This window comes from Lentinus tigrinus, assembly GCF_003813185.1.
Source record: "Lentinus tigrinus ALCF2SS1-7 unplaced genomic scaffold L226scaffold_2, whole genome shotgun sequence".
Lineage (NCBI taxonomy): Eukaryota > Fungi > Basidiomycota > Agaricomycetes > Polyporales > Polyporaceae > Lentinus > Lentinus tigrinus.
Window position 1 is genome coordinate 1,522,354 of NW_027137911.1, and position 12,422 is coordinate 1,534,775.

At 58.2% G+C, this 12,422-nt stretch overlaps 6 protein-coding genes across 6 annotated transcripts; 3 read left to right on the plus strand and 3 right to left on the minus strand.

Annotated features, from left to right (window-relative positions):
* Positions 1–7: 7 nt before the first annotated feature.
* Positions 8–1,038, minus strand: L226DRAFT_608491 (uncharacterized protein). The gene is made up of 5 exons (XM_067685935.1): positions 901–1,038; positions 685–844; positions 505–627; positions 348–426; positions 8–265 (listed from the first exon to the last, which is right to left on the minus strand). Exons 1-5 carry the CDS (start codon positions 959–961, stop codon positions 86–88), a joined length of 603 nt encoding a protein of 200 aa, XP_067541794.1. The 5' UTR covers positions 962–1,038; the 3' UTR covers positions 8–85.
* Positions 1,039–1,119: 81 nt separating this feature from the next.
* On the minus strand, positions 1,120–2,907 carry L226DRAFT_529639 (uncharacterized protein). The gene is made up of 5 exons (XM_067679661.1): positions 2,419–2,907; positions 2,285–2,354; positions 2,198–2,233; positions 1,756–2,087; positions 1,120–1,693 (listed from the first exon to the last, which is right to left on the minus strand). Exons 1-5 carry the CDS (start codon positions 2,601–2,603, stop codon positions 1,345–1,347), a joined length of 972 nt encoding a protein of 323 aa, XP_067541795.1. The 5' UTR covers positions 2,604–2,907; the 3' UTR covers positions 1,120–1,344.
* A 684-nt stretch (positions 2,908–3,591) lies between these two features.
* On the plus strand, positions 3,592–4,251 carry L226DRAFT_608493 (uncharacterized protein; the record flags this gene model as incomplete). The annotated part of the gene is made up of 2 exons (XM_067685936.1): positions 3,592–3,978; positions 4,037–4,251. Coding segments are annotated over 2 exons (602 nt in total), but the record flags the coding sequence as incomplete, so codon positions are not given.
* Positions 4,252–4,863: 612 nt separating this feature from the next.
* Positions 4,864–7,414, plus strand: L226DRAFT_453407 (Pkinase-domain-containing protein; the record flags this gene model as incomplete). Its single annotated transcript, XM_067675122.1, has 6 exons — positions 4,864–5,405; positions 5,461–5,592; positions 5,734–5,803; positions 5,948–6,345; positions 6,401–6,734; positions 6,794–7,414. The coding sequence occupies 6 exons, from the start codon at positions 4,864–4,866 to the stop codon at positions 7,412–7,414; spliced, it is 2,097 nt and encodes a 698-aa protein (XP_067541797.1).
* A 147-nt stretch (positions 7,415–7,561) lies between these two features.
* Positions 7,562–9,441, minus strand: L226DRAFT_586301 (Sucraseferredoxin-like protein; the record flags this gene model as incomplete). The annotated part of the gene is made up of 6 exons (XM_067685580.1): positions 7,562–8,212; positions 8,279–8,520; positions 8,590–8,646; positions 8,716–9,166; positions 9,219–9,295; positions 9,330–9,441. The coding sequence occupies 6 exons, from the start codon at positions 9,439–9,441 to the stop codon at positions 8,048–8,050; spliced, it is 1,104 nt and encodes a 367-aa protein (XP_067541798.1). The 3' UTR covers positions 7,562–8,047.
* A 1,474-nt stretch (positions 9,442–10,915) lies between these two features.
* Positions 10,916–12,304, plus strand: L226DRAFT_452491 (manganese peroxidase isozyme precursor; the record flags this gene model as incomplete). The annotated part of the gene is made up of 6 exons (XM_067675066.1): positions 10,916–10,976; positions 11,032–11,374; positions 11,444–11,641; positions 11,701–11,896; positions 11,962–12,120; positions 12,176–12,304. The coding sequence occupies 6 exons, from the start codon at positions 10,916–10,918 to the stop codon at positions 12,302–12,304; spliced, it is 1,086 nt and encodes a 361-aa protein (XP_067541799.1).
* Positions 12,305–12,422: the final 118 nt, after the last annotated feature.

Below are 12,422 nucleotides of genomic sequence, written 5' to 3' on the forward strand. Positions count from 1 at the left end.
GAAAGATCGCACTCATTCAAGCAAGTTGTATACAGTGAAAGCAATAAGTCTGGGACACCCTCGTACTCTTGGACACAAGGAGCATTCAGACGTCTTGCCGTCGCAAATCCAGCAATCCCTTCATGAGGAGCTGAACATCCAGCACCGCATCGATCGATTGGCTGAGTGGCGCTTCCTGCGTCTTGACCGGGGCCGCAGTCTTCACCTCCACCTCCCAGAGCGTGTCCACATGCGCCGGCATCGGCTTCCCGGTCTTCGGGTCGGCCTGACAGCATGTTATGTGTATGAGTCCAGCAGTAAGCAAAAACGCGCCGTGTATGACACAAGAGCGAGACAAAGAGACGTACGTGCTCTTGCTGGAACATCTGGATGACGAGGTTGCCCCTCCTGAAGACGTAGCCGCGTTTGTAGATCTGGGAGCGTCGTCTGCAGAATAACAGATAGGGCTTCAGATTCAGCCTTTACACGTACGCGTGAGAGCACAGATATCGAGGCACCACCTACATATACCCAAGAGCCGACGCAAACGACAGCGCATCGCCAACAACCTGACAGGTCGCCCACGGCCTGACCGTCGCCTCAGGATGGACCCGGACAGACTCGGGCTTCAGATACGAGTACAGCATCCTACGATCGCATTAATCTCAGTCAAGTGCTCAACCCCTACCAAAGGCCGCCACTCACCACTTTGAGTCAGGATCGAGCAGCTCCTTGCGTGCACGGAGCAAGATCGGCTCCGTCCCAGCATCCCGCTGGTTCTGCGCGTCGAACGGCTCGAACACGATCTCGCGCGCATGCATCTGGTGCGCGGACTCGCTGTGTAGCGTCAGGCGGTTCAGAATGGCTGCACAGGTAGGTAAGTCAACATAAGTGTAGCACTGTTATACATTGACGACCAACCTGGCAGATCTTTCGCGAAAAATTCGCCGGACAACGCGACTTCGTACGCATGAGACGTCATGATAGCGACAGAAATTTACTTTGGGACTGCTTGGGTAACGTCCGTTCGTGGACGATCATCGAGGTTTGTGAACCCTGCCAATAGACGCCTAAGGATGCTCGGGATTGCACATTGGGCACCATAATAGCGCCGGAAACTTCCAACTATCACACCAGATATCCAGTGAACAGGGTCGATCAAGATGTCCAGGAAGCAACTAATTACAGGCGAAGAGGACTGGTAATAAGATACAACATATGAGCCACCGAAACGACGATCCGGAACCATGCAGCAGACAAAAGACGACCCATCACCTCTCCAGGCTCTCCGGACGATCATGATGGACTGATCTCAACTCTGCACCTCGAGAGATCTAACGACTGGCACCCAGCGCAAAACGACACTCAATGCTGCTCCTGAATCGGAACCTGCACCGGTATCTGCACCTCGCCCGGGTTCGGCGGCTGTCCCGGCATCCCATGGGGCGGCGGGGGCGGTGGCGGCATCTGTCCATCCGGCGGACCCGGCTGCGGGCCCATGTTGAGCGGCGCGAACATGCCCATGCGCACGCGCAGGAGCATCGTCCGGTACCACTCCTGGTCCGCGCCCGACTTCTCCTGCTCCTCCGTCGCCTGCTGCAGCTGCGAAAGCTCCTTGCGCCAGAGCGCGTGCCAGTTGATGCTGCCCGACTCGTCCACCTCGAGCTCGTCGGGGCGCAAGAAGGGGATCATGCCCGGGAAGTTCGGGTCGAACCTGCAGGAGGAGGACGGATGAGCAACAGCGGAAGAAATGGAGGGAGAGATGTGCAGACGTACTGATACGGCCCAGGGAATGGGGGTGGAGGTGGCGGGGGAGGAGCTTGCCGGCTTGGGCCTGCCTCTGCTATTTGTGGAGGCGGCACGAACTGCGCGTTGGGATCGAAGGTTGGTTGCTGGTCTGCGCCAGGGTGATAGTCAATGTCCTGTCCTTCGAGGGGCGGAGAGCTCTTCGAGCCAGGCTTGCCCTTCTTCTTGCGAATCCGGTGTACGCCCGTCCGCGGGTCGACGTTGTCGTTGACAGTCCAGTACGAGCCTTTGCCGCGGTCCGTGAGCGGGCGTGGCACCTTCTCGAAGCACGGGTTCAGGGAGAGGTTGTGACGGACGGAGTTCTGCAGAACGGCGTCAAGATGAGCCATCCGGTCAAGCGTCGGCGATATGAGGACCCAAGGAAGGTGTGCATATAATGTACGAAGGGAGAATTCGTGCTTTGAAAACTCACCTTCCAGCCAGGTGGTGCGGTACGGAAGTATGGGAACTGCAGCATACATGAGCGACATGAGGGACTCTACCGCAGCCTCACACGCACCCGAGACTCAATTGCATAGTAGATATCTTCCAAAAGCAGTTTCTGGTTCGGAGAGCCCTTGATTGCATACCTAAAACCCGCCATAGACACCGTGAGCAACCTCGGAGCGGCATCTCCATCCTGTCGTCGCGCACCGGATCAGGGTGGAGTATGGGTAGAATGGCTTGCTTCCTGGCGGCCCATCGCGGAGAGAGTCCAAGTTAATGGGCAAGCCACCGGTGAGATCGTTCGTCGTGCTTGCGTCAGAGTAGTAGTTGACTGGCTGCGGGGTCTGCATCATCTCCGGGGGAATGACGCCTATAGGCGGGGGCTGCGACATCGTGATCAGTAGCCCTGTAGCACGATTCGAGCGAGGTTTCGATGGAGGGTCGTAAAAAAGGCCAACGGAGGGCGGCAAGACGGGTGGAGGGAGTACAATGGCGGGGAGAATGGGCGGGGCATGCGCTACTCGAACTGAACATGCTTATGTCAGCATGTTCCCAACGGCGCACAGGCCATGTCGGCTGTGGGCGGCCCCGCGCTCGCTGTTGAACACAGCGCGAGCGGGCTCAAGGACGGCATCGGGGAGCATAGGGAAATTGAGATTGAGATGGTGGTCGGGACGGTGGGTGGGTTGTTTGGTCCGTCTCAGCCACGGTTCAAACAGCTTCATACAGAGTCCAAATGCGAGAAAACGAGAGAAAACAAATTTGCTCCTCGCAAGCAGACCAACACACACACAAACTCCACACAACCAGGCCATCGCCCTTGCTTGCGCTCGGCCACCACAGTCGTCTGCTTGTCTTGTGTGCTTTCGCGAGGTTTGCAAGGGATTTTCTCGCGTTTCTGAGTGCTCTCAGCCCTTTTCGCTTCGTCTGAGCTGCGGCGCGTGCTCCGGACTGCTACCACGGACTACCACGGGGTCACCTGCGCGGTCTCCCTCGGTCTGTGTCTCTGAACATGTTCGGGCACGTCTCATGTATCTACATGTGCTTACAGCGGGAAACCCACCACGTCTGGACTGGGGGGGCATGCTCTTCTAGTTCCGGCTGTAAACTTAACTATCTCCGCTCTAGAATTCGTGCTGACAACGATTTGGAAGAGTGATTGGAGGTTGATAGGTAGTTCGCAACTCTTTCTCCAGAAGAGAAGCCACTGCGAGTGCAATTCGAATCATCTAATGCTTAGTCTGCATGGCTAGCATAGTTGTATTTTTGGTAAGCTTGAGGTGCAAGTAGAGGTTAAGGAGCCGGTAAGCCGGTGGCCAAAAAAGGCAAGATGAGGTCATCAATAGAAGAAGGGTAGTGAGCGAGTGCGGTGGCAGTAAGCCATGTCCTCTGCTGCCGACGTCGACGATGAGCTCAATGCCATCCGCATAGACATTCCTCGACGATACTACCTCCTTCCTGGAGCTGCGGTCCTCACCGGCATCACCATTGGTCTTTTCCGGGGGTCGCGTGCCGCCTCGCTGAGGTTCCTGGCCGAGAATGCGCACCGAACGCCACGGACGGTGCGCGGCTGGTACCTCTACAACAAGTCCAAAAACTACCGGGTCCTGCTCGGAGGCCTCAAGGCAGCTGGCGCGGACGCGACGAAGCTGGGGCTCACAGCGGCGGGGTGGGTAGCCGTGGAAGAAGGCTGCACTCACCTCGGACTGGACGACGTGCGGGAGGTCGCTGCGGGGCTCGGGACGGGGATGCTCTTCGGCGCGATGTGTGAGTACCACGTCCCCGATGTCTGCTCTATGGGGTGCTCATGGCGTGGTGGATGCAGACCGTATGCCCATGTCGGCGGTTCGGCGAACAACAGTTTTGGGGTTCTTGATCGGGGGTGTACTCCGGGCGCTGCGGTGGAGCAAAGAATACCTCGAGGAACAGGTGCACACACGGGCGCGGGAACTGGCATTGGACGCAGCAGCGGCAGAGGGGCGGGCGGAAGTCGTCGACGGTCGCAGAGACGGAGAGGCGGAGAGGGGGAGCGGGAGGTAGCTGCGTAGAGGAGGACATATGTTTTGTTTTGTCTTTCCGTGTCTTGGCAATATCATGGGCGGACATGCACGGGAGTGGAGCAGACCGGGGTGCGTGAATGGATATGGAAAGGCGATGACGACTCGGAGCTAGCGTTCGAAGACTCGAGTACTTCGTGACCGCTATCTCTCTCAAGTAGTATCTGCTATATCTCATCCACCTCCTCTTCGCTGCATTTTGGCCCCTGCTCACCGTCAGCCACGACACGCTCGCCCGATCATGCTCAAGTTTTGGCCCTCCAACCCCGCCGATCTCACTCCGCGCGCGGGGCCTAACGGACAGGAGCGCAAGAATCCGTTCGACGTCCCACAGCTCCAGATCTCTTCGCAGCAGCAGCACACACAGACTCAGACGGCGACCACGCCTCTCAGCCAGCAGCACCCATCCTACCACCACCATCTCCTCAATACGCCCACCCACGCCCTCTCGCCCTCTCTCTTTGGCGGCCCAGCCCAGCCCGCCGTCAATGGCCCCGAGCCTCCATCCCAATTAGGCCCCTTGACGCCCTCCGCGACGCCTCTTCCCTCCGCTCTCCCAACAACCAGTCTCTCTCTACATGCTCCAGTCTTTAACATGCAGCAGCCACCCCCTCCGAAGCGTCAGAACTCCAAGCAGCCCGGCTCTGCAGGCTCCTCAACCTCCTCCGGATCTTCCTCGGGCCCAAAGACCAATGGCAGGAGTACCCCCGCATCTACCAACACCTCCGTATCCTCATCGATGCAGTCATCCGGCCCATCCAAGGGTCAAATACATGTCAAGCTAATCCAGGCTCGTGGTCTCAACGTCCGCTCCTCGTCCTCCCGCCCCTACGTTGTTGTCCAGTTCGAGCAGAACGAGTTCGTCTCGCGCGACCCGACCGGCGAGGACGACAAGGAGGTCAAGGGGGTCGCTTTCAGCACCCTCTCGCGCAACCCCTCTTCCACCGCTCTATCTGCCTTGGGTGCGATAAGCAACAAGGCGAACGCGAACGGCCGGGCAGGCAGCGGCGGTAGCGTGCGGGGTAGCGCACAGGCTACTCCTTCTTCGTCATTAGGCTCCGGTAAGTCGCACCTCTCGCAGATGCTGGGCTCCCGCATCTCTGCGCACAATCCGGTCTGGAAGCACGAGGTATCCTTGTGAGTGTCCATGCCACCCTCCGTCTCATCTTGCCACCTTGCTCATCCTCAACAGCGATGTGACCTCCGAGCAGTCGGTTATCACCTTCAGCGTGTACGACCGCTCACTCCAGGAGCATGCCTTCCTGGGTACTGTTCAGATTAAGCCTGCATTGGTGCACGACCATACTGTGGACCAATGGTACAAGTGAGTGCACTTGTGCGCGTCCCCCTTGCACTCGCAGAACTCTGACCATGTCTCCTCTGTGAAAATTTGTCCCTGCTCTCCGTCGTATTCGTAATCGTCATGTTCTCGCGCCATCTCGGACCAATCGTACCGCGTGCATAGGCTGCAGCCGTTCGAGAACGAGACCATCACGGGAGAGATGAGAGTTCAGATTACGTTCGAGGCAAACAAGGTGAGCACATGATTCGCGCAGCTACGGCGTTCCTCATAACTGACTTACGCTGCGCCTCGCTTCCCCACCTTCCCCGGTTGCTCGACTGATGATCGCGTATCCCCCACGGTTCCCACGGCCTCGACCATACTTGCTATGTCATAGACCAAGCGCGCGCTCACTCCCCGCGACTTCGAGTTCCTCAAGCTCATCGGCAGGGGAACGTTTGGCCGTGTATTCCAAGTTCGGAAACGTGATACGAAGCGCATATACGCTATGAAGGTCCTCTCGAAGCGCGAAATCATCGAGAAGAAGGAAGTTGCGCATACCATCGGCGAGCGGAAGATTCTGCAGCGCTCCCTGGAATGCCCCTTCCTTGTCGGCCTTAAGTTCTCCTTCCAGACAGAAACGGACTTGTACCTCGTCACTGATTTCAAGAGCGGTGGCGAGCTGTTCTGGCATCTGCAGAAGGAGACACGATTTAGCGAGGAGCGTGCACGTTTCTACGTTGCGGAACTGATCCTCGCGCTCGAGCACCTTCACAAGTACGACATTGTGTATCGGTAAGTCCGCTAATAGGTTCGCAGAGGCGAGCAGAGAGGCTTATGTCGAGTGTAGTGATCTGAAGCCTGAGAACATTCTTCTTGATGCTACAGGCCATGTAGCGCTCTGCGACTTCGGCCTGTCAAAGCCCGACCTCCGGTCAGACGAGCTCACGAACACGTTCTGCGGTACGACGGAGTACCTCGCTCCAGAAGTGCTGTTGGACGAGCACGGATACTCTAAGCTGGTCGACTTCTGGAGTCTCGGGGTTCTCCTGTTCGAGATGTGCTGCGGGTGGAGTCCATTCTATGCCGAGGACACGCAGCAGATGTACAAGAATATCTGCTTCGGCAAGATCAAGTTTCCCAAGGGAGTCATCAACGAGGACGGCAAACAGTTCGTCAAGGGGGTAAGTAAAACGTCGTGCGTGGTGCAGAGTCAGCGACTTAAACTGAGATCACCCTTCAGCTGCTCAACCGGAATCCCAAGCATCGTCTTGGCGCTCAGCGAGACACTGCCGAGCTGAAGGAACACCCGTTCTTCAAGACAATAGACTGGGATGCACTATACAAGAAGCAAGTGACGCCCCCGTTCAAGCCAGTCGTCGAATCAGACGAGTCCGTCGCCAACTTCGACCCCGAGTTCACGTCCGCGGACATGCGCGAGATCGGAATCAACGTGATGGACCTCGACGAGGAGGATCCGTCGCCCGACTGGGTGACGCTCTCCTCGAGCGTGAACGGGACGGTGCACATGCCGAACGGGCCCCTGGGCTCCGACCGGCCGGGGCCGACGCCCGTGCAGGGCATCGAGATCGCAAAGTCGAAGAAGAAGCGGGACGAGGCCCCGCCGCTGACGAACAGCGTGCAGGAGAACTTCCGCGGGTTCACGTACCACGGCGAGTCGATCGTCGCGCCGCCGGCGGGCATGCTTGCGGAGAAGGAGGAGCCCGAGCCGGAGGAGCCGGAGAGCCCGTACCCGACGACGGACGACGAGGTCGACAGCGACTCGCCCGCGGGCCGGTATGCGAAGGACAGGCGGAGAGGAGGGGACGCGTTCGATGGGTTCGACGACGATATGCATGTATGACCCGTGCGCGAGTCGTCTCCTGTCGCTGGTCACGCGTCCCGTCCCTCCCGCCTCATTTAATCGCTACCCCCCCGTCGAACATTTCCAGGGCTGCCCTCACTCAACGCTACTCATGGACCTCATTCACTTTTTCTATGTTTCTTCAGGCTATAGTCGCTTCTCATATCCATCCATCCACCCATCGATCATGACCTATATAGTTGCTATTGTTGACGCTGTCGCTGTGTTCCGTATGTAAGTAGACTTTTGGAGGTCTGCCATACCTTCTTCCTCCCCTATCTTCTCGTTACAAAGATGCCGAACAAGTTTCGTACATACCGTATGCCCTGCATGTTGTACAGTCGCGTATACCCCCCCATCGGATATATATGCCTTGTGCGACCGGGCCCGTGTAGTAATTACCCCCTTCATCCATGTAGTACTAAAAGCAATAACTTTTCTCATCTTTCGTGTGTCGTGCTATATGGCACGTACGCGAGTCGCAAAAGTCCAGCGTTGGCGGTAACCCCGGTCTCGACGTCAGCACTCGGGCGGTCGGCGGTAACCTCGAAAATAGGATTCCCATGTCGACACGAGAAACAGCGGTCCTGCTACTCGTACTGTATGATGGTCTAGAAATAGCGGTGCCCGATGCTACCAATCGTTCAGGCTCTTGTGCCCAGGGTGGCACAGGTTCATCCCACCACGAAGCAAGGCTGGGAGGATCCTCCCCCCGATGATCGTCTCCTTCACGATCGCGTCGACCTCGTGCGGCGTGACTCGTCCATACCAGATCGACACCCCTTGTGGTGTGTTGATCTATCGCGCATGTACATCATCAGTACAACCTGGATCCTCGAGGGTCGAGCCACAACCACAACTCACGATGACATTCCCGGCGTACTTGTGCCCGCCGACGTGCGAGCAGAAGAGGATGAGGGCACGCTTGGACTCGGCGTGTGCGGCGTCGATGCTATGGAGCCGGCGGAGGATCTCCGTTTGTTGCTCTTCCTCAGAGGCAAGCGCCGACAGGACGGGGTCGTCCTCGAGCGCGGGCCCTGAGAGGCTGGGAGCCTCGACCTGGCTGTGTACTTCCCAGCCCTCACGCTCGAGGGAGGCGGTCAGCGCTATCCCATTCAGTCAGTGAGTCGGTGTGAGCAGAGGTGGAGAGGGGGTGATGTCTGACGTCTACGTACTGTGTTCGAGTTTGGGCGCGGCGATTGCGCATCGGTTGTCGCGCCGCTTGTGCGAACCTGGGAAATTGGGGTGAGGAGGTAAGGTTTGGGTTCTGCCGGAAGAGAAACGGACGGGGCGAGACGCACAGAGGAGGATGACGCATGCATAAGGGATGATCCATGATTTCACGGAGGTGCCCTTGGTATCTCGGGGTGTAGAGTGGAGGTTTACGGATGGGCTGAGCGCGTGCTCCCACAGCTCTTCCGCGCCGGCTGGCGAGACCGCGACCTCGGTGACGACCTTGTAATCGGGGAAGACGAGCACGGTCTCCTTGTCGTCGTCGTCTGAGACCGTCCGGTGGCTGCCGTTCAGGATGGTCACTTTGTGGATCTTGGCGGGGTCTGCGGGGAACACGCCCGAGACCCCGGCCTTGGTAGCGCCGTTGACGGGTTTGTCCTTCTCCTTGCGGCCCTTCTCCTTGCCTCCGCCTCCACCAAAGAGACCGGGCGAGGATACATGAGACACGAAGGCAGCAAGGGATCCACTAGCATCCGTAACCTCGCGGGCCCAGTCCGATTTGCCCGTTGAAATGACTATCTACCTCATAGGTCAACGGCATGAGCTCATGGCATCCGGCCAAGTAACATACCTGACGGCCATACGGTTTCACCGAACCAAGCATCTCAGTCTCCATGTCCACGTCGAACTTCGGGTACTCTTCATGTCCTGGCGTTGTGGGATGTTTCGAGCTTGCCCAGACTGCCGAGTTGAGAAATAAGCTCACCTTCGTCGCAGGGATCTGCACAGCCTCTACATGGCGCATCCGACACAGGCACCTCCGCAGCCTGTAGCTGAGCAGAGGTCTGGTCCATGTCGAGATTCTGGCCGAGCGCGTATGCCTTGAGTTTGCGGAACGCGCTCATGTCTGCGGGGTTGTATGTGGGAGATGCGGGGAGGTTTCTAGCGGGGTTCTAGGAAAACGGAGAACTCTACGCGAGGTATAAGAGCGGTCTCGGCATTGGCAAGTGGGTCTGGCGTTATTTCCGACGTGGTGGCCGACGATAGGACGTTGGACATCATCGAGAACGACTCCGGGAGGGGCATGCGGTGGCGGCAGCTCCTGACGCATCCGCTGCGGCTCCGGGGCTAATTCGTATTATCAGATAAGATCGAACGTAATCTCTCTGATCGTGAATGTCATCTTCTGACAAAGCCAGATTTCGACGCTCCCACGTTCCTGCCTGTCGTGCCACTGCCACTGCCAGGGTTCACGACCTCGGCTGCAGAATACCTTATGGCATTACGTCGGGTCCTACCTAGAGTTACGGTGAAGGTTCAACGAATTCTTCTAACCACCCCGCGACTAATTTGCTTGTCAGGGTCGGCCAGGGTTGGCCGCATGGCCCGTTGAGTGCCTGGAGGCTAGAGCTTGGCCAGAGCACCAGTGGCACTGTAGCTGTCAACCCTGCATTGAAGTTCAGTTTACCCCGAAGTTCCTCCTCGACGCTCTTCCCCGTTCATGGTTTGGGGTTCAATCTAGGTCCAGCGTTCACCTCTGTCCTCGAATCCGGCTTTCACTTGCGCGAATTGTGCTGGTCAACGCTTTCTTGCTTTCTCATGCTCAAGATCCCCCGTTCTCATGTTCCAGGGCTCGGAACCGGTGATGTTGAACATCTGTACATCACTTACTCACGGCAGGCCCTGTTCGCGGGTGGCTTAGTACAAGCCCTCGATCCGGTACATAGGTAACCATACATCAACATCCACCCCATGAGACATTGCACTTGGCTCCGTGGTCTAATCCCAGCTCTTATGGCAACTCTGTTTGCCATCCATAGCCGAGGACTTGACATCGTGCGGTCCACTCCCATGCGACCTTCGTATCTGTGGTACGTCTACCGTCCGTTGCTGAGGTCCGGAACCGGTTCCACGGCTTGTGCTCTCCTATGCCCGCGTCCGTGGAACTGGTTCCTGGGGTTATACTGCCTCCTGTGATCGCGCACTTCCACATCGAGCATTGTGCGGTCCCGCCATCTGCACGTTTGCGACCTTCGAAGACTGGAATACGACTCCCGTGTCTTTCACCACCTTTTGGCATGGGAGATCATCTGTCGTCTGGTTCCAGACATTGTCTTGGCCTGGAAGTCAGTACGCGCGTTCGAAACGTCCGGTCTGCCATTGGCTCGACCCTTTTTCTGCTCATATTCTACTATCTTCTGAACCTCGAAGTGAGCCCTCAAAACAATACCGTAGCCCTATGGCGATCAGGTATAAAAGCTGAGGCGTGTCGAGGCTGAGGAGGCCAAGACACCTCGGTATCTTCTACACCCTACCAGGTACTCGGACATGGCCTTCAACGCTCTCTTGGCTTTGCTCGGCGTCGTCGCAACCATCCAGGTTGCAGACGGTGAGCCCCCCACAATCACTGTTTCATGTCCATATTAATCCTCACATTTGTCTAGCCGCTCTTACCCGCCGTGTCGCATGCCCCGACGGTGTGCACACCGCGACGAACGCAGCCTGCTGCGCGCTCTTCGCTGTGGTCGACGACCTCCAGGAGAACCTCTTCGACGGCGGCGAGTGCGGCGAGGAGACGCACGAGTCTCTCCGCCTCACCTTCCACGACGCCATCGGGTTCTCCCCCGCCCTGACGGCCAACCGCCAGTTCGGCGGCGGCGGCGCCGACGGCTCTATCGTCACCTTCGAGGACATCGAGACTAACTTCCATGCCAACAACGGCATCGACGAGATCATCAACGTTCAGAAGCCGTTCATCGCCAAGCACAACATGACCGCCGGTGACTTGTACGTCTCGTCCCTATCAATGCTGAGGTTGTAGGATACTTGCTGACTGTATTACGTCCCCCACCATAGCATCCAACTCGCAGGCGCGGTCGGCTTCTCGAACTGCGCGGGTGCACCCCGCCTCGAGTTCCTCTTCGGCCGCCCGGAGGCCTCCTCTGCGTCTCCCGACTTGCTTGTCCCCGAGCCGTTCGACACCATCGACAAAACCCTCACTCGCTTTGCCGATGCTGGCTTCAGTCCGGAGGAGGTCGTCGCGCTCCTCGCCTCGTAAGAACCACCCCATCCATCTTCTCCGAATAGTCCTGACGAAGCATCACCCCTTACAGCCACTCGACAGCTGCAGCCGACCACGTCGACACATCAATCCCCGGCACGCCCTTCGATTCGACCTTCAGTTCGTTCGACTCGCAGGTCTTCATCGAGGTCCAGCTTCGCGGCACCCTCTTCCCCGGTACCGGCGGCAACCAGGGTGAGGTCGAGTCCCCGCTCCGCGGTGAGATTCGCCTCCAGTCCGACCACGATGTGCGTCCCGCCCCCTTCCTCTAATAGTAACCATATGCACACTGGCTGACACGCTCCGGTAACAGCTCGCTCGCGACTCCCGCACGGCATGCGAGTGGCAATCGTTCGCCAACGACCACGCGAAACTCCAGTCCGCGTTCGCCGCCGCGATGGCGAAGCTGGCAGTCCTCGGCCAAGACACCAGCCAGATGGTCGACTGCTCCGAGGTCATCCCCATCCCCCCGGTAAGCACACACTCCGGCACTATACGCTCCGTCCCCAGCTGACGAGCTGTTGCAGCCCCCGGACACCGTGCCGCACATCCCCGCTGGCCTCAGCCAGAACGACATCGAGCAGGCGTGCGCCACCGCGGCCTTCCCCATCCTCCCCGTCGACCCTGGCCCGGTCACCACCGTTGCCCCTGTGTAAGCACCATTACTTACAAGCTGGCCCACACGGATACTGACGGCTGGACCGCAGCCCTCCTTCCTAAGTGAACAAAGCATAGATCGATTGCGCCATATGCTGGTGCCGGTGTGTTGGCGGG

Bases quoted from the DNA above. Each gene is read 5' to 3' on its own strand.
- L226DRAFT_608491 (XM_067685935.1), bottom strand. From the start codon at position 961: ATGACGTCTCATGCGTACGAAGTCGCGTTGTCCGGCGAATTTTTCGCG. The intron at 845-900 runs GTTGGTCGTCAA...CTACCTGTGCAG, and splicing joins TTTCGCGAAAGATCTGCCAG to CCATTCTGAACCGCCTGACG. The intron at 427-504 runs GTAGGTGGTGCC...GTTATTCTGCAG, and splicing joins GCGTCGGCTCTTGGGTATAT to ACGACGCTCCCAGATCTACA.
- L226DRAFT_529639 (XM_067679661.1), bottom strand. From the start codon at position 2,603: ATGTCGCAGCCCCCGCCTATAGGCGTCATTCCCCCGGAGATGATGCAG. The intron at 2,355-2,418 runs GTGCGCGACGAC...GGCGGGTTTTAG, and splicing joins CCATACTCCACCCTGATCCG to GTATGCAATCAAGGGCTCTC. The intron at 1,694-1,755 runs GTACGTCTGCAC...CTCCTCCTGCAG, and splicing joins CCATTCCCTGGGCCGTATCA to GTTCGACCCGAACTTCCCGG.